This window comes from Larus michahellis, chromosome 9 (assembly GCF_964199755.1).
Source record: "Larus michahellis chromosome 9, bLarMic1.1, whole genome shotgun sequence".
Taxonomy (NCBI): Eukaryota; Metazoa; Chordata; class Aves; order Charadriiformes; family Laridae; genus Larus; species Larus michahellis.
In genome coordinates this window covers 41,651,129-41,676,171 of record NC_133904.1, presented here as the reverse complement: position 1 = coordinate 41,676,171, position 25,043 = coordinate 41,651,129, and the positions used below count along the sequence as shown (strand labels likewise).

Genomic DNA, 25,043 nt, shown 5'->3' with positions numbered 1-25,043 from the left:
AAGAGCAAAGCAGAAGAGCCCAAAAAGAGAAAAAGTCATAGATTATTTTTAAAGATACAGCCAGAACCAGAATTTTGTACATCTGTGCACTAGCCAAGCATGAGTTATTTTAACACAGACCATGTTCACAGAGCACAGGCACCCCCACCTTGATACCACATCACTTACGAGGAGCTCCTTCGGCCATTTCAATAGCAGTGATCCCCAGAGACCATAGGTCACTCTGCAGGAAAAGAAACATTGCAACTTTCAGCATTCAAGCTTTTTCTTTGTTTTTCTTTTGAGGCTTTGGGGTTTTTTTTTGGTTTTTACAGTTTCCCTAGATATCTCCTGGATCGGGTCGTTTTAGTTGGAGTGACATACACTCTGCTCCCTCCCATTCCCTACTGGGCTCTTAGGAAATGTGCTAATAGCCAGAAGCTTCCCGTTTCCCATGCAACTCTGAACAGCTGATTCATCAGTTAAACAGCCAGCCCCGAAACGCAGGCCTTCTGCATTAAAAAAAAAAAAAAAATCAAAACAAAAAAGAGCCAGAACATAGCAGTCACTGTTTAAATACATCTTAAATCTTTTAAACTGTCTTCATGAGGCAATGAGACACAGCAGTGCGTCACCCCCCTGCTCCTGGTCAAAAAAAGTCTTGGTATTAATGCTTATTTCAGAGCAGTCGTTGCTGAGCTTCTACACTGATGGTACAGAAATTACAGTCAGGCCTTGGGGTCTGACACTTCTTCTGTCTATAAACTCTCCAGTCACATGGTTTTGGGCACATGAAAGGAGGGCACAATCACGCAGTCAGATTTACGACGCAGCGTATGTTCAGTTCCGTTAACTTCCAGTGGAGTTTATCAGTTTATCTGGATGTTAAGGGCTGGGTTTTGATCATGGAAGGTAAATCGGAAACACTACCAATGACTGTTAAGAACTTCACAGGTTTCCACTTGATTTATCATGTGCATTATCTTACTATTTTTTGTGCCTAAATGCAGGCAAATGAGAGGCACGTGACCAAACCAACTTGCAGGGCTTCTCTAAAACTATCTTTGAAAAAGTGAGCGACACAAGACAAGCCTTCAAAGATTAGAAGCAATCTACCATTACACCAACAGCAGCTCATACCCAGCCTGGCACTCTAATTTTGACTTGATCACCAGAGACGCCGTCTCAGTCCAGCAGCTCTGAACCGCTTTATGCGAGCTGAAAACCAGTTTGCATCAGGGCTTATGGAGGGATTTGACAACAAAACTGGTGGGAATTTATATAGATTCACGATCCTGACTTGTTGTTAAGTAAACGACTGAAAATTAGGAAAGCCTTCTAGGGGTAGTACTGCGCGTTTCGGGGAGAGTGGGAGAAACAACCAGGCTACAAGGAATTTTGGTTTGGAGTTTCAAAGTGAGATGCAGGATGACAGCAGTATTTGTAAAGGTCGGTGTATATGTGTATATATTTTTACTCATTTGTTGTAATCTTTTTTTTTTTTTTAATTTGTTTTTTAAATCAGAGCTGGAACAGCAAGAAGTTACAGAGTGGCTTCCTGCTACTTTGCTCATGCTGTCAGCTATAAATCTCTGTAGAAAAGACCGGCCCCATGCCACCTTCTGAGTCATGGCACTGTCTGCATAAGTGCTTCCAAAACCTGCCGCTGGTCACTTTTAAACTGCCATCTGCAGAATCTATTCAGAAGCAGACATAAACGCACAGAGATGAAGCGTGATTATTACTGAAGGCAAAGAAACCTCAAGAATGAGGGGTGCATGTTCCTAATGCTTGTATCTTCTGAAAAGCAAACATTCTGAAAAGGATATCGACTGGGGAGAGGGAACGAAGACAAGGGATTAATTTTAAATCCAAGAACATTCTTCGGTCATGACTGACCCTCACGCAGCGTGACCTCACTCTGCCAGTGCAGCACAGAAGGTCTCAGCACAGGAGAATTGCAGCCTCTGAATCACTAGAAAACGGGAGCAGTAACAGGTTCTTCTAATAAATATTTCTGAAGACACGATTAGAACGAGAGGTGCAAAGTAGCAACCAAGAGAGCACCTGAACCAAGCGAGTGACTGGAGGGTCACTCAGAAGGTGGCTGCTCAGAAAGTCATCCCTGGAAAACAACCTGCAGGACAAGCGTAGACAGACTAATGACAACACTGCTGTAAACGGGCCAGAGGACAAAGAATAAGCTTTATATGTCTCTTTTTGAAAGAACATCGGCATATATTATGAGAGTTAGGAGAAGAAGCAGAAAAAGTGCTTGATAGCTGTTCTTGGGCTCCCCAGTACAAGGAAGTCATGGACACATTGAAACAGGTGCAAGGAAGGGCCACAAAGATGTTTAAGAGATCGGAGCTGGGAGGCTCTGGGCTGAGAGAAACTGAACTGTTCAGCCTGGAGAAGGGAAGGCTCAGGGCCATCTCATACACACGCACAAATTCCTCATGGGAGGGGAGTAAAGACGACCAAGCCAGACTTCTGAGCAGTGCCCAGTGACAGGACAAGAGGCAATGGGCACAAACCGAAACACAAGAAATGCTGTGCCTTCTCACCTCAGCCACCCTGTGAATGACCAGAAACCATTCTGGGGTGGGAAACCTCTAGCAGTCGCATGCTCATAAGTGAGTGAAGTGACACTAATTATTGCCAATTAATTCAGGATTTGCAGCTGAGTACAGAGTAAAACCGCTCTATCACAGAGGAGAGCAGTAACTTCTTACATTAGTATTACACTACTTCAAGTATTCCTTCTAAGTTTACCTCTTCCTTTCTTTTCTATCCTGACCTGCAACATCCATAAATCAGTACTTTTCTTTTTTGCACAGAAGTTTATGAAAGTGTATTTCATGTATTAACAATTCACAAAAAATATTTATAAGGAAACTCCACTCTTAAAAAGAGCAGCCACACACACATTACAAGTACTTCTATTTGTACAGTTATATTATTGTGGTTTAAAAGGATGTAAGTTTGAACTTTTCAAATGCAGTACTTGAGCAGGATTTCAGCAATAACCTGCACGTTTTACCACTTTATGCAGATTTGTAGCACTTACTCTGTAATCGTATGTAGAGTCTGGGTTCTCCTCACAAGCAATGACCTCAGGTGCCATCCAATACGGTGTGCCAATAAACGTGTTTCTTCTTCCAATGGTCCTATCCAGTTGAGCACTCACACCGAAATCCACTGAAAAGCCAAGCAGAGGGAAAGAAATTAATAGAGAGTCGTATCCCCCTGGCAGACTATTTGCTTGGTTACTTTCATATTTTTTGGAATACTAAACCTTTGGGCTACAAGGTATATCAAACTGGAGTTCCTACAATACATCGTGTCCGATAGTTGAAATTTAACGGCTTCCCCCCACCCCTTTTTGACAGAAGGATCGGATCAACAGCATGCTCAATCTGCCAGGCTGATTACAGCAGACGTGAATCGATCTAGGAAGACATTACAGAATAATTTATGCATAACCTAAACACTACATTGAGTAGGACTCAAGATCTTTAATCAGTATCTGAAAGGAAAACTAGTATCTGTGGACAAGGCAAATTTGGATGTGTCTAATATGGCCATTTGTGAAAGCTGGAAAGAACTATCATAGCACTGCATTTTGAGGTGTTTGGAATAACTCCTTCCCTACATTCATACACTATGTTAGAACGAGCTGGAAAGTATACTAATTTATTCTGATCTTAGACTCATTATAATGAGAGAATCGCGTGGTGCTCTTCGTGCTGAAAAGGGTGTTACTTTCATAAGGATTTTGTAGCAAAATGGTTTTGTTTAGCTATGAAGAAGGGCCCATACAACCAATAATTACGCGATTGTATTTTTCTTTGAACAAACCTTTAAGATACACTAATTGGATCCACTGGGCATAGTACTTGAGTGCTATTCACAGAGAAGATAAAATAACAGGGAAAAGAAAGAACCGAAAGGCGACAGCCCTCTGGTTACCATCAAGGAGCAGATTTTCTCATTTATGTTACCTCATTGCAGATCATCTGCAAATCACAATCACTTGCACTGCTATAATTTAATGTGCGTGTTTAGCAATCCTTTTCCAACAATAAGTTGGACGTGACCTTTAGGATCATCAGGTGCTCTGTGCTTCTGATGGGAAGCGTGCACACTTACACTTGGAGCGGAGTGGAACTGCACTGAGGACCTCTTGGGCTTCTAGCTTCTTTAAGACACGAGCTAAATCTCTCTGGGAACAACTTTTTATTTTATTTTTAACTGTCGTACTTAGCAATTCCGTCACATCTTTATCCAGAGGTTTAACTTTCTCACCAAGCATATGAAGAATGGTGGGACTAGCAATTATACAAGACCATAAACACACACAGGTCCCCCATCTTGCCCGTTTTAAGAGGGAACAGTTGAGAACTGGTATATATCTTTTGGAGACCACAAGCAAAACCCTGCCTTTGTTTAATACAACAGCAAAACTCCCTTTGATTTCAGTGAAGCCAGGATTTCACCATAAGGTTAAACCATAATGAGATTTAAAGTACTTAATTTTACTTGCTCCAGCCAAACACCCTACCCCACATCCACAGGCCATGTTTATTATTTTTGTTCTCCAACGCTACAGTGAATTCTTTCAATTAAAGAGAGAGTAAAGATCATCCCAAATAAGAGAAGTGCTCTCTTTGAGACCGCTCCTTTAAGTCATTGCCATGTGTTCTCTGTGATGTCTTCCCAAAACATGAAAGACATCCCCTTCTCCAGAGAGATATGGACTGGAGTTTCATCTTAGGAAGTCAGAAGTTGTCAACACTGACATGTCACAGCTAGAAAAGGAAATGAGTAAACACTCTGACATTTTTGAGAGATGACTATTAGTAAGAGCTGCTCTTCAGCGGTAGCCCTTACACATCAGTAATTTCACTTATTGTCAGATTTATGAAGAATCTCTAAGACCACTTCCCTTAGAGAAATGGACTAGTTGGGGGATTATTCCCCCAACTTTTTTTATTTTGGAAGTCTTTGCATGCCGGGATCTGCTGTGAAGGCCTGATGGTGCTGCTGTGACTTACTAGACAAGTCCTGTGTTTGACTGCCCAGAAGTAGTTGTACTCCCCACAGGCTGTGAGTGACACCCTTGCAGAACATGTCACATTTTCAGCTCTTTCTACATGACAGACACCTTATAAACACAAGCATTAATGATACTTGAGATATTGGTTGATCTTAAGTTACTGAAGGTTCTTTCTGAGACAAGATGGAAATCTTAAATTTTTACAAACAGGTTCTAGCACACATTTAAGGAAACTTACCCAGTTTTACTTCTGCATTTTCTGTGAGAAGAACATTCTGTCCTTTAATATCTCGATGGATGACATGGTGAGCATGAAGATGTGCCAAGCCCTAAAAGAAAACCAGACTTCCCTTATTCTTTCTTTCCTATCATTGTCATGAGTGTGGCATTGGTGCCTTTTGACACTTCTACGCCTCTCAGGCTTTGGTCATAGGGAAAGTCCTTTAGATGTTATTAGCAACATGAAGACCTCAGTTTTGGGGAGGAGAGAGGACAGCAATAGCAAGTTTGATTGTCTTCTTTACCCACAGGCCTGAGAGTAGTGGAGCATCTCTGAAGTCAAGTGTGAAGAGAACAAGGCAGCAATATTTGAAACTTCTGTCTCAGAACCAAGGGATGCCTCCTTACACTACGTGTAACAAGAGAGGGAAAGCAATGCAGAATGCTCTGTCTGAGGACCAGAAACAGCAGCTGGCTGGCCACAGTGGCTTAAATTCTGCATCTGGCAAAACCATGTTCAATGGTAAATGACCCCAGAAAGTTCAAAACACTACGTCAGACCTCTTTTTGAATGCAGCAAATGTTGCTTTCATTCAGCTAGTATTTGCAATAGCCTGTCTCCTCCTTCATTCCAAAATTGTCCGCGGTTATAGACAGCATAGATATAAAGGAACACACTGAAATAATACATTATAGTAAGCCAGGGGATTCTTCACTCAAAACGCTTAGCCTCTGTAATATTAATGACTTCAAATAGAGATTCCACCCAGCTTCTAAATTTTCCAGAAGAAAACATTGTCAATCCACGTGCAACTGGGTCATCCTGCTTTGAAACAAGCACGATCAAATCCAATCTCTTGTTTTACACCAGCACACTGTTACGGTTTTCAGTTGCATGAGCATAAACCAATTATTTTAACATCAATTGCTTTAATAGAGATATTATAGCCACAGAAACGAACAGCAACCTGCCCAGACCATTAAGATATTTTGTTTTTTTCAGAAGAGCTCTCCCCACGCTCTCCAGCTACAGCTATTACAATCTGCAGACTAATGCCAAATCCTCATAAGATGGCCAATGTTCTCTGCTGAGCGCGCTTCTCAATTCCTCTCCTCCAGAAGCAAAGATTTGCCCCCTTTCAAGCATTACTTTAGCATGCCATTTGAATTCCAGCTCCCAGAATACACATTTATCTTACTGTTATTTAGAAAAGAAGTAAAACTCCATTACAAGGAAGACGGGTCAGTAACTCTGTAATGGATTTTGAATTTAGAATGACAGGTTTCAACATTTATTTTTTTTTTCCAGGCTAGTTCACTAGATTACACTTGGGAATTGCTTTATCCTCTGTACTTTCCAGGAACAAAAAAAAATAGTAATAATAAAAAAAAAATAAATCCATAAGCCTGCATAGAATGAAATATAACCCCAAGAATTGGCTTGGGGAACATTGCCGCAGTGGGGCCACCTTTAAGATTTTGGAACGGTGTTTAGTCAACATTGCTTCTAATAGTGCGGAAAAGAGGCCCCTGAGTGTGTGCAGGTAAAGGAATTATGAACAGAAAGATCTTACACAGCATGAACAGCTGAAGCGATGAGCAGTAAGGTCTCCTGACGCAGAGGACAGACTTACTGAAAGCAGAAAATTTGTTTACTTTTCTAGATGCCCAGAATCTGGACTTTCAGAAGATGGCTATTTGCCATAGGAAACAGGAATTTTCTGTTCTTCATACAGAAGACGGGATTAACTATAATAATATGGGATGTCAAGCTGCCATCTTGCTGGCTCCTTGGGCTCTTGTGAACCACAGCCCATGAGCCCCATCGATAAAACAACCCTTTAAACAGTAATGTTCATTAGTGACCTATGTCAGCGACCAAAGGCTTGGAAAGGCCTTTTTGTTGCAAATGACCAACAAAGCTCTGTTGGCACGACTCACCCTGAGAACCTCTCTGCAGATGTACGCAATCCAATCTTCCTTGAAACAGTTGCCTTTTGTCTTCTTCACCAGGTCAGTGACAGAGCCCGCACCGCAGTACTCCATCACCAGCTGCCGGAAGACAAACGCAACACACCTTTACCACAGCCCCGGCAGGGTGCCAGCAGAGATACCACGTGCAAACACCCACTCCACCACAATCAAGGTGTGGCAAACTACACTCGGCCTTCCCGGATGCCAAGTGATATAAAACCTCATTTCCCGAATCACACACATTGCTGAATAAATAAAAAAACCTCAGTAGCGCTCCTCTCCTATTGCAGGTTATGGGTACCTTTTTTTTTTTTTTTTTAAAGAAACTACAGAAACAGAAAACGAAGAGCTAACAGCACTGAAAAACATGGGAATTTTTTTCAAAATTTGAAATTTCTCATTTTGCTGCAGAGCTTCAAAAATGTTGCAGCTGAGAAATTTGGAGGATTCGGTTTTCTTCTTTGCTTTATTGCCAATTCCTCTGTTCACTTTTTTATTTTCCAACTGAAAAAAGGAGAGGAAAGCAACATGAAAAAGGAGAGGAGGGGAAGAGGACAAGCTCCCTTTCACTTTCATTTAAAAAAACGTAAGTTACAGAAACATTTAATTTGGAAAAAAAGAAGTCTGAACAACAAATCAGAATGACAGCACAAGTCACAACATACTTTATGCCCATCCTCAAAGGAAATCATAGGGGATGGAAGACATGCAGGGAGGAACTATTTTTCTCTTTTATGTGTTATTCTTCAGAACAATGACTTCAGAGCCGTACTGAGCCAGAGTCCAAGCCAAGTGTACTGGAGCTCTAAAGAAAGGAGCTGTAAATCTCATGAACAGAAATGACACTACACACTTACCCAGAGTTGATCATCTTGGCCTGCAGGACTTTTCTTTACAAATGCGCCATAATACGTAGCAATATTCCGATGATGGGAGTACTTTTTTAGCATATTTATCTCCAGCTTGATTTCCTCCTCTTCATTCTGTAGCAAAAGAGAGCAGAAGGCTCCTTAGGTGACCAGAGATCACCGAGCCCCAGGGCTGCCCAGAGCTGCAGGGCAACCTCTGTCTTCGGAGGCTTTCAACACCCAGCTGGAACCAGCCCTGGGCAACCTGGTTTGATCCCACAGTTGGACCAGAGACCTCCTGAGGCTCCCTCCAACCTGCGTTATCCTGTGGTTATGAGACTGCAAGTGAAGGACAGGCTCTTAAACCAACAACTGAGTTGCCCTGGATCCACCAGCCTAAAACAATGAATTGATCGAGTTTGAGCTAAAGAATCAAAAATGTTCTGATTTGGGTACAACAATCTCATTTTGTCTCCTCAGGGGGCTTAGACAGGACCTATTACTCCCCCGTTTGCAGTTTCTGTATGCAGTAATTTAGTCATGTAGAAATTAACCAGATTCAAACAAAACTAAAATTATTCCTAACACTCCATTACTTAAATACTTGGAAGAGCACTTGGCGCACACATCAGCGTATTTGTCTTCCCAGACCTGTGGAGGGTCTTGCTGGGAGGAACCAAAGCCAAGAAGGAGGCAACTTGCCACAAATCAAACTCCAGAGCCAGGATCCGCTCCTTCCTTCCAGCTGTGAGGCTGCCCCACCTGGACCACGGAGTTCTTCCCCCTCTCCTAACATCACGCCATCAGTAAAGTCTCTGGCGTGCTGGGGGCTAGCACACCCCTAGACATCTCCTTCCAGGCACTAGCTAGCTCTGTTTTCCCACAGTCTTTGTTTCAGTCTCTTCAGGGCAGACATTCTCTTCTGCCCGGTACAGCACCGTGCACAATAAGACAACTAATGGAAACGCCAGTTTTAATAGTTACATTAGAAGGAAATGCCCTTTTCCAGAGAGAACTGCCTGCTCTGAAGAGGTCCTCTCAGAGCCAGCCTGTTTGCTGTGTTGCCACCAAGAGAAATGGTGCACGATACCCAGTGAAACACGTGTGGATTTTGCTGTCTCGTTTGCTTTAATAGGAAATGAGTGGTGCTGCAAGGCATCCCTTGTATCAGGTAAAAGGAGTACGACAAAGCTGAAAATTAATTTACCTTGCTGCAAAACATCCCAGTCAGCACTTACTCGCTGAAGGCAAAAAAAGGAGGCAGCAAGAACAGCTCAGCCCCACAGGACATTTTTCTGCACTTTTCCACTATTTTCCAGTAGCTTTGCCATCAAAACATTCTTTTAACCATCACAACAGACTGCTTACAAAACCAGCTGCAGTGTCCTTTCTACCTGTAGCAAAACATCAAAGCCTGACAGGCTGAAGCCAAAGTCCCTCGTGTATGCCTCTTATGAAACCCAACCATACAAAAATTATTCCCAACAGAACAGAAGGGACCAGTAAGATTTCCCCAGTAACATCAATCTACAGGAGACGCATTACCAGACCAAAGCCTAATTGTCTTAGGCTTTAGGAAATGGGGAATGCAAAACAACTCCACTTGAAGCAAAATGAGCTATTTCAGGTTTCAGAACAGCCCCTTTGTTCAACACAGGCTCTCAAGCTGCACACATAACGCTAGATATTTCCTTTGTTTTCTGTTTGCAATTAAGCAGAAAGGAGCCATCCTTGGCTTGATGCAGCCCTGGATGTTGCATGACTTAATAAACGAGGGTAAGGAGAAGCTCGGTGCAGCATCTGGAGTCTCCAAGAGAAGCCAGAGCTGAGTCCCAGACAGCACGCGGGAAATCCTCCATCAGCAAGGTCCTGTTTCTCTCTGCACGCGGCCAGTGCACAACCAAAGGGAGGTGAGAGCTTGTGCTCACGCTTTCAAGGCTCCACTCCCTTTGGGACTCCAAACAGTGTACGTGAAAGGGAGCAAACAGGCAGGTGAGGAGAAGGAGGCAGAGAATGAGATAGGAACTGCCATCCTGGACCTGACCACAAGGGTCCTGACACTGGTAGGAGTTTCTGGTAATGCATCTTACGGGAAGAAGGGCAGAAAGTGGGATAAATAAGGAGGACTCCTTTCCTCCCTCTGCTGTGCCTCCTGCATCCTGCCCACTCCTTCTGCTAGGGCAACCAAACACATGGAGGGGCAACGTTAATCTTTGGTAAAGGCCTTCACCAAATTACTTAAGGTCTCTTCAGATCTCAAGGTTTTGGGGTTTTTTAGCTCTGCCCATCTGCATGAACTTTGCACTGGCGGATCCCAGCTGAAAAGCTCCCCGGCTACAACCCCAGCACCCGCCTGCAGCTTTCACAAAGTTCCCCTGGGGGAGCTGGTACATCTCAACCACTTCCTCAGAGCTCTCGCCTCTTTTTCGGCTCTTCTTCCTTTGCCCAATTAATTTACCGTTTGTTGGAACTCTTATCCAAGTACTTTCTATTCCTTTGCAATCTCAACTCCATGTTTTTAAAACCAAGATAAGCGTGTGCCTGTTTGTGCACACAGCTGGAATACCAGGTAGGCTCTTCCACACCCAGAGACAAGAGCAAAGAGGAGCTGCACATGCAGCTCCTTTCCCATTAACAGCAGGATGATCCAATTCCTCATTTATCTCGTGTCCTTATCTTTTTACCCAGAAGGCTGGAACCTGCTCCCTCCCTGCACTTTCCTCTTCTTCCCTTACCCACCCTTCCCCGCAGAGGCGGCTACCGGTGCTCCATGCTGCCGTACGCTGCTCGGGTACAGGACAAGCGCCTTGGGACAACACTGCTTAGATGGGACAGTGGGCTTCCCTGCTGAGTCCCACCACCGCTGAGCAGAAACCCTCTGAGCCAAACTCTTCCGTCCTCCAAAGGCAGAGATGTGACCTCAAATATCAGCCTGTCTGTAAGGTAAAGCCCTATACAGGACAGCAGGCGGGCATTTCGCAGACAAGAAGTACTCTGTCTTCCCAGTGCCTGAGTGAGTTTTGGAAAAATCACTCTCTCTCACATGGACAAACCAAGGCAGAAGGGTAGATGTGAGTCATTCTGTCCCATGGGCCATGTCTGAAGCCCAGCCAGGAACTGAACCCAGACTTGCTCCATCTCAGTACTACATACATGCTTCAAGCAGAGTCACTGGGGACAAAAGCACCCTCAACTCCTCAGTGCATGCACATCCTCAGGATTTCCACTTTCCACCATCCCTCTTGTCAGCGTTACCATTGGGCACATCTCCCGGGGGTCTAGAAACCCGCTCATAAATCATGCTGCTTAAGAAAAGGAAACAAGCTCGCAGATGTGCAGGTGCAAAAAGCTGTTTGCTTTCACAAACCAATGCGTTTCTGGGCACAGATGGCTGCATGCACAAAGATGACAGGTTCATGATCAAAGGCTATTTTTGAAGCTGCGGGCCTATCTGCAATGACGTTAGGAAGCAAAGAACTAGAAAGCACACGCCTCTGACCTCAAATGGAAACAAGATCATCAGCTGATAAATACTCCACCAAGAGACCCCTTTGTACTGGGGCAGTTCTAACGAAGTTTCTCATCTAAATGTTATTTTGCTGCCTGGAAAGACTGAAAGCAAGGACAGGCCGAGGATGACCTGTTGCAGAAGGGCTCTCGGATCACCTATGCTAACAGCTGAAGAGAAAAGCAGCAAGAACCCAAGCTCTCTGCAAGCCCTCTGCCTGCCTGGCACCAGCAGGTCACAGGAAGCAGCGCCTGCGTGGAGAGGCACACCAGCACGTTGCCATCAACCATTTCAAAGGGCTCCCCCCCGCTCCCCCCCTGTAACACAGCGCGGCAGCACTTCCTGACAGATGTCCAGAGGATCCCACAATGACCACAGCATCCTGCTGCCGCTCCGAAGAAACCGGCCCCGGGGCTGCGGCTCATGACAGCAGAAGGGCAGATTTGCTCAGCTCTTGGTGTGCCCCACATCTCAGAGGTGAACAATCACAGCTGGAGCTGCTCGGGGAATTTCTGATGAAATTATTTCTTGATGGAAAAAAAAAAACAAAAACAAATAAAAACGTAGATTTGGTGAAGCCAAATCTTTTGGCAGAAATGTACTGGTTATGATGAAGTGTTAGCTGAAGGACTTTGGTTGGATTTTCTAGTGATGAGAACATGATGCTGGGGGTGAGAAACCCACTGCAGAATATCCAAGTAGCAAGGAAGTGGCGCAGGCCCCCAGGATACGAGATATCCATGGGGGGATATCCTGTCCTCTCCCAAGTCAGACAACACTGACCTATTACTGAGCACGAGCAGGTTAGCAACCAAGCCACCACCAGCCTACAGTGGCATGGGGCTCTGTCAAACTCAGGCACTGGAATTGCCCCCCTCTGAATGACAGAGACCTACCAGAGGCGTGAACCGGGGAGTCCTCGAAGCAGGTATAAAAAACCTCACAAGTCCGGTCCAGCTCTTCTCCACTTTTTTCTGGAGACAGGTGAAGGCAGAAAGACTGCATTTGTCTTGATTTTATTTTTTTTTAATCTTCCTGTTTTCTACCACATGAAATTTTCACTCCCTAAGAAAACTGTTCCCTGTGCAGCACTAATCAGATCATATAACCACCCAAAGATGAAAATGGCCACAGGGGCTAGAAGCCTCCCGTCTCACTCAAGCAGGTTTTCTATGACAGCTTCCATTTCTCACCAGCCAAACTCCATGTGAGATGTTGCTCTCAGGTGCAATTTATAGGCAGGACATTGAAGACGAGGATTTCAATATTTTAAAGATTTTATTTAATGCCTCAAGCTAGCTTTTCAAGACCAAGGGATCAGAAAATAACTTAAACCTCAGCAGACTAACAATGCAAGAGAAATACTGAATCCTTGACAGGCTCTGAATTTATGACACTGAAATTCTGGAGACTGAAAGGATTTCTACATTACAGTTAGGACACACAGCAGCTCTTAGAGACTTCAATAACCAAATGTTGTGCAGCAGAGAAAAGATATTGCTATTTTACAGGAGAACTGAGCTTCAGAGACGCCCTGGACAGCCTCAGCTGTACCCGTGCCCCTACCTACTGCAGCTGCATTGGCTTCAAGCACCCCAGCTACTCTGCGCTCCACGCGACCAGCGGCACGGTCCCTGGCTGGACGGATGAGCTCGGGAGGCCAGCAGTAACCCCATTTCTTGCAGCCATGTGGCTCACCCCGAGGGCTCTGGGAATTTGCACTGAGGTGTCCGAAGGGCTCGGGACCTCAGCTGCCAGCCCAGCCTGTCCCTGCACGCAGCCGCTGCGCTGAAAGCCATCGGGGTTCACCGTAACGCAGCGGGCCGTGAGGGGAGGGGAGGTGTGGTGGGGAGGAGAGGACGACCGCAGCTACTGGCAGCAAGCACCTGGATCACCCCTGCGCTGGTCTCCCAACCCCTCGCAGAGGCACCGCCGAGGGCCTGGAGGAAACCAGGTCTGCCAGCCCGTGCCCCGGCAGCGGGAACACAGCAACCCCGCATTGAGAAAGTGGAAATAACAGCAGAAAGCCCTGCACTCACCCTGCACCAAGGCCAGAAAGCCGAAACGCTCAAGTACAGCTGAACTGGATTTGTTCAGGGTTTAGTGGGGGATGAGCACCGGGGAAACCCCTCCAGGTGGCCGCACCGACATGCTCAACGCTCAAACTGTCACAACTGCTTTCGCATTAAGTGAGTCAACGTGAAAACAGCGTGATCTGGTATCGCTGCCCCTCAAGCAATGGGACAGGTTCCCCAGTATGATGCTGGCTCTCTAGCCTGCAAGGAAGGAGCAAATCAGACCTGAACAGCTGGGTTTTGTTCCCAGAATCATGCAAGTCTATCAACCAGAATTCCTGAAGCCGGACCACAAGGTTGTCCTCCATTTAAATTTTGTTTCCAAGCAAACAGGCATTACTGGATGCTACGGTTTGTTGCTTATATACAAAGGAGACCACGTTATGTATAGCAAGGGGAAGGAAATCTTTCCAAGGTTCCCTTCCTGCGGTTCTTGCTTCAATTGTTTCATCAAGGAAGGGACTGTCACTGGTGTTAACACGATGGCCCACAAGTGACATCTTTGGCCAGCCCTCACGCACTGTTTTCTGACCCAGCAAAGCATGAAAGAGGTCCATACAGGAGCTCTGGATCCCTTCTGAGCCCTGCCAGGATCTCTCCTGTCAGCTCCTCTGTCCAAGCATGGAGACGCTCTCATCTCAGGAATTTGTGTGCGACACAAACCCTACACCCTCTCCCTTCCAAAATTCAGCAGCCTCATGTTTGGTGGCTGCCATTTTTTCAAGCCAAAGCACCTGATGACAGATGTGCCTATACAGCTAAAAGCAAAAATCCCACCAATCTAATGTACCACCCATTTAAAAAATGCACCCTCCTCTATGCACAGAGAAGAGCAAAACTGGCATTTCAACTACGCATGCGTACAAAGCAGCAGCCATAGCCAAACCAGCCCTTAGATATGCTTTGTAAAAGCCTTACAGTAGCATTTAAGTTCAAAAAACCAATATGCAATTCAGACCACTTGCTGCTGAGGGCTGGATTCCTACACCATCAGCAGAGAGAACGGTCCCAGACCTGCACTACGTGACAAGGCCCACACAGACACCAACTTGTTCTGCTGTCTTCCAAGACAATCAAAAGACCTAGGAAAATGCAGGCAAGACTTGCTTGTGCTTGCCCAGAACACCACGTGTAGATGTACCACGGGCAGACTTGGCCCAGAGGACTTGGCCCTGTTTTTGTTTTTTTATTTTATTTTTTATTTCTGTCGATAAACCTTCTACAATATCGCAAGAGGACTAACTTTATCTTGGAGTTTTGTATCTACGCTGTCATAGTGACAGAAAGGGGAGCTGGGCTTTAGTGAGACGAGGTGCGTCCTACCCCCCATAGACTTCCAGTTAACTCAAGAGAAGGATGCAGGGAGCCTTCCCGAACTTCCTGGGGCTCAGCCTAACATGGTCTCATGGAGGCAAGCTGCTTCGCTACTGGCTGCGCTCTTAAAAGGAGAAACAGAAATCTATACCTAGCAACTTTTTTGACACCCTGTTCCAGCGCTGACACCACTTTATAAATGTGAGGAGGGACAGGGCCAATTAAACTGTCTCTTCCTCTCATCTGTCAAGTAACAATAAAAAAGCGCTACATTTGCATTTCTAACATGTTCCTGCTTGCTAGCTGTCAGGGCAGCAACTCTGAGGAATGGATGGCATGCGAGAGGAGAGGGTGTGATGAAACACAGCAGGGGCAGCACAGAGCTACAGGAAATCTTTTACTCACTGTCTCTGGAAACAGATAATCAACTAGAAATACGCACGAAGAGAGTTCTCCTCTTTGTTATTATAGACCATCAAAATACATGGCAATGCATTCCCTTATTGCTTTGTCACCAATGGTCAGGTACAATTGAAAAATCTGGTTGGATTAACACCTCTCAGTACTTTATAAAACACAAACCAGTGCTCAGCAACCATAATTTATACCACTGGATCGTCTTTAACAAGCTATCCACCTTCTGAATATTATATCTGAATATTTATTTTTCCTTGCAGCTTGATAACAATGTTTTTATTTTTGGTTGTGCACTCACCTCAGTAACGTTCATCACTTTGATTGCTGCTAGCTGCCCAGTCTTAACATGGCGACCCTGTTAAAATAACAAAAGACTGTAAGTAAAACACGCATGCAAGCTAGGCATACAGTAACTAATTAGGCATAAAACAACTGGGTTTGAGTTTGGCGCTGGCAGAGCTCTGCAGTCGGAGCACAGCGTGGCAGGAGTTTATGCGTCTCCATCCAACTCCTGCTGAACAGGTGTTGTCACCTCTCCAGCCTCCTCTCCTAGGAAACTTCAGCAGAGGCCCAGGGTCACCAACCAGAACAACCTTCTCGTCCTGCAAGCCAGGGCTGACACGTGCCGGGGAAGCAAGGCATGGGTAGCTGTCACTGTCCCCACCTCCCCACCCCGCAGCTGCTGGCCCACCTCAGGGTGAAGAGAAAACTCTGGGTTCCAGTACATCAATCCGGCAACCTGTATGTGGCTGCCAAGAAACTAAAGCTGTATGTACTTTTTCACCCCACCACACCCTTTATTTTTTTTTTTTTTTTTAAAAAAAGCCTTTTACTGTGAAATGCTCAGTTTTTAAAATTCTTACTGCAGCTGAGCTAACTATATCTCAGCTACCTCCCAAAAAGCATGCGGAGGCTTTGTATTTAAAATGTCATCTTCTGTGGTCCCAGGGCTTTGACTGCGTGTGTGCCTACACGCGTACACGCACTTCACGAGTGGAATGCACGCACCCCGCCCTCATTACTAAACAACGGGTAACTGGCAATTTTAGGTGTGATAACTGGTAAATTTAGGTAAGCGGCTAGTTTTTGAAAACAAAGCTATGAAAAGGCAGGTAATAGGGAATAAAGCTATTAAAAGAGCAAAGTTGACACTGAGACTGACAAGAATGTATATTAGAAACACAACCAGGAATCTTGCTGTAAGTTACAGTTTCTTGTCTTGGTTAGATCAAGCTGATCAACAGATGCCGTAGATGCAGTATTTTGCCACAATCACCAACACTAATCTCACACTGGAGGACGGGATCAAAAGATTCGTACAAACAGCGTGTATGACAGGCTACACGTCCCAACTCCTCACTTCCATCAACTGTTCAGGAACGGGTTTTAAGCTTTGAGACGGCAATTTTATTCCTGAAATAGTAGTGCCTGCAAAGCTGTATATCGAAATAACTAAGCGACATCAGTTAAGTAAGTCATAGGAAAATCAGGAAATCAAATATGAAATGCTGCAGTTTGCAGACAAAATGATTTGCAGGTGCAATTTACACCTGCAAAATTAGAAGCTGGGTTGATCTCATTTTAAAACCCAGGTCCTATCTGCGCAAAACTGCATACGAGTGTTATTTCTAAGACTAAGCAATTTTGCATCAAAGAAAAATGATTCTTCGTTCTCAGGCGATATGTCACAGTCATGTTTTCTTTTACAGAAAACTAAATCCTGCTGAGTTTTTGTATATTTATAAGTGCCCTCTTTCCGCGGGAGCACTCCTGGGATGGTGACGCTTTTTCTCATAAAACTAGAATGACAGGATTTATGCATTATCGCAGACCTCCGGCGGAAGACAAGTGGGACACACCCTCGCCAGGCCCCCGACGCACGCCCCCCCCGGCGTGGCTGAGCGCAGATGGGCAGTGCTGGCCCCAGAGATGCCGGAGTTTGGTCACCATCCATCCCAGCTGACGTCAATCCCAGTGAGCGAGCTTCCTCTGCACAGCCACCCCGCTCCTTTGTTGGAGGCCATTGTTTGCAAACGTTTCCAGGCATTGAATGTCTTGGCAATATAGCGAGAGAGGGCCTTCCACAAAATACAAACATGCTCGACACGCTGGCACCCTGACTTAACTCCAAAGTTTGGCTGGAGTCAAGCACGCCGATAATCCCATGTCTCCGGCCACAACACACAGCAGGCGACCCACCCATCAAAACGATGAATCTCTCCTGGGCTGCTGTATATTCTGCAAAGGATGATGTCAAGAATCAACACTGATTTTCCTAATTACAGCCAAGCATGGAGATGTGCTGCTTTCCTGAAAGAATAAATCTACCAATACTAGGCTAGCATTGTGCCCAATACTGAATATTCATGAGAAGAAGGAAGGGGGAAAGGCCTGGCACTCAGTTTTGATTTCAATGCATGGTATCTGGTCAACTTGTCCCCCTGTATAACAGACATCTGTTATTTTGCAGCCACAGGTATTTCCACTACATGCAAACCTGCTGTTCTCACTCACTTTTACCATTATAAATGAGAATACTAAATCCCCCCACCAAGTTTGTACAATTAGCATTTACGGGAAAGAAAACAGCAAGCCCTTTTGTTTTGTGGGTCACGATTCACCTTTGCACAACCAACGTGTCCCTGTTAACTCAGATGCACAACTCGATCCTGCTCCCGCATTCCCAAAAGCTTCAACTGGGCTGACTGCTGGCCAAGGGGAGCTCAGTCCATGCAGCGAGGGCAGGACCGTGCCCCCACCTTGTCTCAGTGCCCCGTCGTCCCCACACCGCACACAGTTACTACTAGCCTGAGGGAAACGCACAGGCTGACATCCAGCCATCCCTCTGCGCAGGCTGACCTGCGGTAAACACCCTCTGACTGGGTGAAGCAGCCTTTACGTGGAAGTAAATTCTGTCACCCGCATGCACTTGACACCCTCCTGTTCTTTTAGACCTCATTTTCCTGGAACAAAATAGAGAGCGGTTCAATCCACCGGAGAATCCAGACCCTTTCTCAAGAGGCCAAAAGGAAAGGAGCAGTAAAAACTCATTCCTGTTGGTTTGCTCTAATTCTCAACTCATAACAGTTTGGTTTCGACAACTGTTACCGCACCTTTTTCAAAAGAGTCTTCCTCATTTCTTGGTTGCATTAAGCAGAACAACCTCATCTTCCTCCACCAGCCCAAGTCTGTGCAGGGCAGTGCAGAGGGCTGCAGGTTAACCTCATGAGAAAGCGTGAAAATATCTGTATATTTACACCTGCATTTCATCAATTACCTAAAAGGGATGGATCAGTTTAAAAGTGCGCAGAAGAAAAGAGTATCTTGGAGAGCATAGCTAAATATATATCTACAGCTATATATCTATATTAAAACATTTTCATCATGAGATACTAATTTTACTGCCATCGTGGCAGATTTATTTTTGATTACACTTGTACATTTCTCACAAAGTAAAGGATTATCATAAGGCAACACATCTCAAAAGTCTTTGCACCTGCTAATGTATGCAACAAACAACGTGGCAGAACTACACCGCACACACCATCATTTCTCCTTACCTCTGACATCACCCCAACGTATATAAATAAAACCTTTTCTTTAAATATTGCCAAAGGAAAAGGTTCAGTCAGTAGAGACAAAATAATCAGAGAACCCTGGAGACATCCTAATTTTTTTCCTTCTCCTCCCCAGAACTTCACCGTCTATTCAGTTAGCTACGGAAAAAGGGGCTGAAGCAAAGGCACCCAAAGGCTCACCCAAACCCCAGCAGTCCCTGTCAGCAGTGGCTGCACCCTGTTGAACTCAGCATCACCACCCAAAAAAGGGAGCGTGCTATTGCGAGACTCCAGGCTAAGAGGGCTGAAGCTTCCAGGGGACATACGTGTTCACGTGGAGATGAACCAGCTCATCTGAGCAGGGTAACACGCTCCACGTTACACTTGCTTTAATGCACAGACTGATTGCCAGCACAGTCATAGAACAAAAATCTCCTTTACGTTGGTTTTTCAAACTGTTTCGAGTTCATTTTCCTTGACATCTCTAAAAGCAGTAAACATCCTGAACCCAGCCCCGGGCTTCTTGTTAAGACACCGAGACTAGTGCCTAAGTAAGGAAAGGTTTCAGGGCCTGGCCCCTTATTTTTTCATTTATCAATAAATCTCAGAGGTTAGCCAGAGTTCACGGGAACTCGCACATTGCTACTTTTGCGAAGCCACAAGGTTCAGCAAGTTTGAATTGTTTTGAGAGAGGTGGTGTTTTGATTTTTCTTTAAAGCTCCTAGGAATAACTGGCTGGTTTAACTGCTTTCCAACCAAATGGGATCAACAGATGCACTTACTTCCAGTGACGAGGCATGCAGGAGTTCATCCTTTTTAATTTAACCCAAAACGGGAGGAAGAACAAGGGGCACTGCCCTCCCAGCCCTCTGTGCAACCACCGCTGCCCATCCTCTCCAGGTCATTACAGGCAATCGGCCTGTTGCGATTCAAGATCCACCCTTGCACGTTTCCTCAGAAGCCGGGTAAAGGGCAGGAATGGTCTGTGGGCCCCTTTCCCTAATAAAAGGTTTCATCTTTCACCCAAATGCTCAGTTTGAGAGCAGGTTTCACCTTTGGAGAATGCAGCCAAAACATCCAACAGCGATCTGCAAGTCATCCATATTCCCACCCAAGAATATAGCATTAAACACTACCAAGTTCATACAGAGCTTAGACACGAACAATTCTGAAGCTCAGTGCCTTTCTAAAATTGAAGTTCCTGCTTATATTTTGGTGAGGCATCCAAGCTGGAAGAAATTCTCCCATTAGCTTTGAGTCCAACTAAATTCCTTGTCTCCTCCAGAAAACATTTCCGCACAAAGTCTGCTGCAGTTGCCAGTTAGTCACTACAGTAACGCTCAGCAAACCTGGAGCCAACATACATGTTTTTCAAATCTGCATGCTGCTCATTGCAGCCACATTTGTGGAAGATGCTTTATGCCAAAGATCTGGTCCTGACGAGCTCCAACCGTGCATTATCTCTGCAGGGAGATACAGGTGGAATAGGACCGATCACTCAGTGTTATTTTTATTGGACGTGTATTTATCTTTTCAGCTCAGTTAGGTAAAGAAACCACTTATCTATGCCCTCTACTGAGGGTCAAGACATGTATTTTTCTATTTACATCAAACACAAGTATCAGTATTAGCGGTCAAGCTATTAGCTGATAAAGAGGCTTTACATGAATTAAGTATATTTACAAAAAGACGCATTCAGTCACGGACAACACCTTTTCCTGTTAAGTCCAAACAAAAGTTTGGGGCAGTCCCCGTCTCAGGCCACGACTACAACCAGAGCCCCAAGGTCCCAGTGACACACAGTGAGACTGTCACATGCAGGAGCTTGCTTTGCCCGCTTCCCTCCCAGATCCCGCACAGCCCTCTCTTCCTAGGGGTGGCAAACAGCTCCCATCAGCTTCCCTCCCCCATCTGACAGATTTGAAGTGGACGACCACAAGCCCAGCTGTCCCGTTACAGTGCTGCGCGCCATGCCAAGGCAGTCCACCACAGACCCGTCACACGCTTCCTTTTTGGCAACAGGCGCTCATTAACGTCCACGTGTTTCTGGGTCTGTCTGATGTAGCTGTCCCCATTTAACCGCAGCAGGAACAAGCGCCTGTGAAGGGCAGGGACTGCCTGCTGCAGCATACCAAGGCAGCGCAGAGCTCGTGGGTTTCACTATGCAGAAGTCCCCAGCTTTTTGGGGACTCACTTTTCTCTCCCTTCAAAAGCAGTGTTTTTGGCGAGGCTGTGAGGTGCCTACATGCAGGGATACCTCCCAGATGCCAGAAGCCTCAGACACTCGCCAGTTTGCACCTCTGTGCCCGCGCGGAGGGCAATTTCCCATCAAACACGCTCACCACCACTGTGCAGGGACACAAAGAGCTCACAGCGCCCGCGCAAGGCTGCGGGGCTCCCGGGTGACCCTGCACTGCTCTGCTGGCCGGTCTAACCCAGAAACCTGGCAGGTACCACAAAAACTTAATGCTGGGGACCTTCTCTGGATATTGAATACCTTCTCTGGTATTTGAAAGCAAGATCTGGCTGTTGGAGGTGGAGGGCTTTCTCATCCACAGGCATTTATTATGGGATACCCGATGCAGGCTGTGGCCACCTGCCCTTTGGGAGCGGGGTGAAGGCACAGCTGTTTGGCTGCAAGCTCTTACCGAAAGCGAACTTCAGCAAGCAGGTTTCCTGTTCAAAACCCACTTATGAACTTTGAAGTTTGAGCCCATCTCGGGTAAATCAGTGTGCAGCCCTGCGGTCGCTGGTAGACTGCCAGCTCAGCCTCCCGTGCCCTGAAGGACGGGACCCCACCCTTGTGCCCCTCTCTTCTCCACCCCTTCCATCCTGGTAACACAAGGAAAGCCTTTAAGAGACTATGCATCAAATGAACAATGCTGTGCATAGGGATCCAGGAAACCCTATGTCCTATTCCACATGACCTTAGCAAAGTCACGATCCTTCTGTTTCCCTTTCCACCTACATAGGGCTTTTCTACTAGGTCCCAGCTCTCTAGAAGAGAAGAGCAACATTTGCTATCGCCAGCCTGGAAACACCAGCCCCCCGTGCAGCTGCAGCGTGCTGCCCAGGGCACACTGGTGGGTCAGCATGGCAGGGAGGAGGAGAACAGGATGTCAAGAACGTACAACCTGCAAGACACACTGCTCTTGCACTGCGGTTCAGGCACAGCCACCGTTTTACAGCATATGGCTGTTGACAGCAGACATCCTGCGCGGGATCTTGACTACTGTAAACAAGTGGAGAGGGTTTGCACATCTGGGGCTGTAGCGCTTCGGTGCTGAGAAGCGTCACCTGAGAAGACAGTTTACAGGGGAGCTCTACCAGGAAGACCAGTCCGTAATCCTGTCTCAGCAACCGGTGCCACGTGAGACAACCCACTGTAGTCATGGTGGGAGCTCTTCAGCTAAAAACACAGTAGTAATGCAAAACTTCAAATGGGACAGGAATAAATTCCAAGGAAGAAGTTATTAAGAGTTTGGAAGCTTATAGCTTGTTTTTGTTAGTTAATGGTCTAAGGCAGAGCTCAGGGTCAGTCGTGCACTGGATACTAGCACCGGATTTCAGAAATCATCCATTTCATTGTAAACTATAACATGTAACCCACATCAATACCGATTGTTTTTTTTAAAAAACAAACATAAAAAACCCCACCAAAACCCCCAATCCACCACAACACACATCAGCCTTGGGCAGATAATTACCAGTTTCAGAAAGTCGCATTTTTGGTTTGGTTTTTTTTAACCCCCATGAAGAATTCAGGACACCAGCCAGGTAGAAATGAGGCTGTAATTTTGATTAGAGCTTCATCTTTTAATCATGCAATTAGGGCTGCAGAAAGCCTGCTTTGATCGACATAATAAAGATTTGGTGGCACTTCTGTCGCAACGTCTCTGGATGTCTGCTGTACCGTGGGGCTGTAAATCAAAGCACTGTATTGCCCTAGAGCATTTATTCTCTTCTTCGCGATACTGGGAGATGTGGGGATTTGGAAGCCCGGGCCTTGTTCCAAGTCACCTCCAGGCTGGCCCTCAGCTCCATCTCCAGCTGGAGCACACCCTCCCTTCCTTGCAAGCGGCTGCTTTTGTGCCAGCAGAGCAGGATGCAGGACTTCCGTAAAACCACAGCCCAGCTGCACTGCCTGAACGCTGACCGTGTGGATGCAACACACTTGCCCTTTCACCCCCCACATTTAGCACCCAGTTTCCAGACAGTCCTAGGTCTCACCCAAAAACACACGGCCAGCGTAGCCAAACGTTGCATTTCCCCTTTCCTACCCTCCATAAACACCCTCTTTCAACAGCAACTTTCAACAGCTTTCTCTGCCGTTAACTCTGTGCTACCGAGAGGAGGAGCAGACGGCAGGCTGCAGCATCAGAACAAACTCCTGAGATTACCACTGCAGCAACGTAAGGGTCCTCCGTTGCTCTCAGACTACCCAACATCAGACGCCGCCAGTCAGTCCCTTAGGTTGTACTGGGACTGCTTGATTGACTTAGACTTAACGTTGCCTTCAGAACTGACCATAGAGGTCTTGCTATCAGCGAAGGCAAAGCATGTCACCTAAGCCCTACGAAATACTATCGCTCTTGTCCACAGCTGGCCAGAGTGGGGAACAACATAAATATTAATACACCATGAATAATCAAGACATGCTTTTCAATGTTTATGGGCGGTTTGTTGTTTTTTTTTTTTTCCCCTATATGCTAATTCCCACTCTACTTTATGATTAGATACGTTCCAAGAAGTCAGCTAAGATTTATCACTTTCAGTATACACCACACTATGAAGTCGAACACTATTTAGCATGCCCCAGAACTCTGGTTGTAAAACATGAACAGTAAAATCTAACGTGTCTGCACATAGATATATAAAGAACGAAAGTTAATTAATAACACCCAGCGCACTTTTAGACAAAGCACGTTACATTAATGAAGAAATATTAGAGATATACTATTTATAAAGAAATGAAAAATTGTTCAAAAAAAAAAACCCAAAACAAAACCACGTTACACTGCATTCCAAATGAAAAAGGATAATTTTGTAAAGGTTAGCAAATTTATATAGCAAAAATGACTTAAGTATTCAGTGAAAAACAAGTTCCTTTCCTAGCAAACACCACTGCCCTATTTCTGTGCAGAACAGGTCATTCGATCCCTCCCATTGCTCCTCTCTCTCCCCCCTCATCTCAGAAGTGGCTAAGTATTTTGTACTCACTCACAGTGAAAATATTAGTTTCATCAAGTTTTTTTTAAAATGAAGCTTTAGATGTTTCAGGGGAAAAGACATTAAAAAAAAAAAAAACACCCCACAACAGGAATTTCTCTCAGGGCCCCTATTTGTGTCACATGCTTGAACACACAAAAATACCACTGTAACTCCTAACACTGTAGAATACAACGGAGTTGGCAGTAGTATAGGAGGACTTCCCATATACTAAAATAGCAACACATTAGCCAAGAGAAGAGATTAGAACATCTAACTTCTATCAATCGCTTAAAATTCTACCCAAGTCCACACTGGCTAGAAGGGAGGGATGGAGAGAGGTCACTTCAATGGTAGCAAATCAAACCACCTTCATCCCTGGAGGAAAAGGACAGTTTTTCACCCCTACTGCAAGTGTCTGTACCACGGCCCTCCTGAACTGTAAAACCCAAGAGGCACCAGAGGCAGTTTTTCTGTCCAGTTTTGGGGTTTTTTTATCCTTTCAGTTCCCATTTCCTCCCATTGTACAAGTGGAAATGCAGATTGTTTGCTTTGCCTGATGTTTGTCTGTGTCTGACTGAAGACCAGTGGGAAAAGAAAATGAAAGAAAGGAACAAATTCAAGCCCTTTTACAAACACATATTTGAGTACCTACATTTTTGCAGTATCAGTATATGTTCAGTTGATCAGATTACCACCCTTATGCAAAACGTGAACCACGCAAGGCTACTGCATACTTGTCTCAGAGCGGACTAGAGATTGATCTTTTGGGCTTTTGAAACCTGGTCCCAAAGAGGTCATTCACGTTGTGATTAGCAAGACCAAGCAAAGCACTAAGCACTTTTGAAAATACCACACTGGTCATAATAGGAAAAAAGAAGTTTT

General features: G+C 45.4%; 1 protein-coding gene across 4 annotated transcripts in view; it reads right to left on the bottom strand.

Moving 5' to 3' along the window:
* The window catches only part of NRK (Nik related kinase), a 116,824-nt gene that overhangs the window by 55,220 nt on the left and 36,561 nt on the right, over positions 1 to 25,043 (bottom strand). For all 4 annotated transcript variants that reach the window (XM_074601813.1, XM_074601811.1, XM_074601812.1 and 1 more), the window contains exons 3-8: positions 15,692 to 15,748; positions 8,089 to 8,214; positions 7,199 to 7,309; positions 5,277 to 5,367; positions 3,050 to 3,180; positions 169 to 223 (exon numbers count right to left, since the gene is read on the bottom strand). In XM_074601813.1, coding sequence (XP_074457914.1) covers positions 169 to 223; positions 3,050 to 3,180; positions 5,277 to 5,367; positions 7,199 to 7,309; positions 8,089 to 8,214; positions 15,692 to 15,748 — 571 coding nt within the window. The remainder of the gene's footprint in view (positions 1 to 168; positions 224 to 3,049; positions 3,181 to 5,276; positions 5,368 to 7,198; positions 7,310 to 8,088; positions 8,215 to 15,691; positions 15,749 to 25,043) is intronic.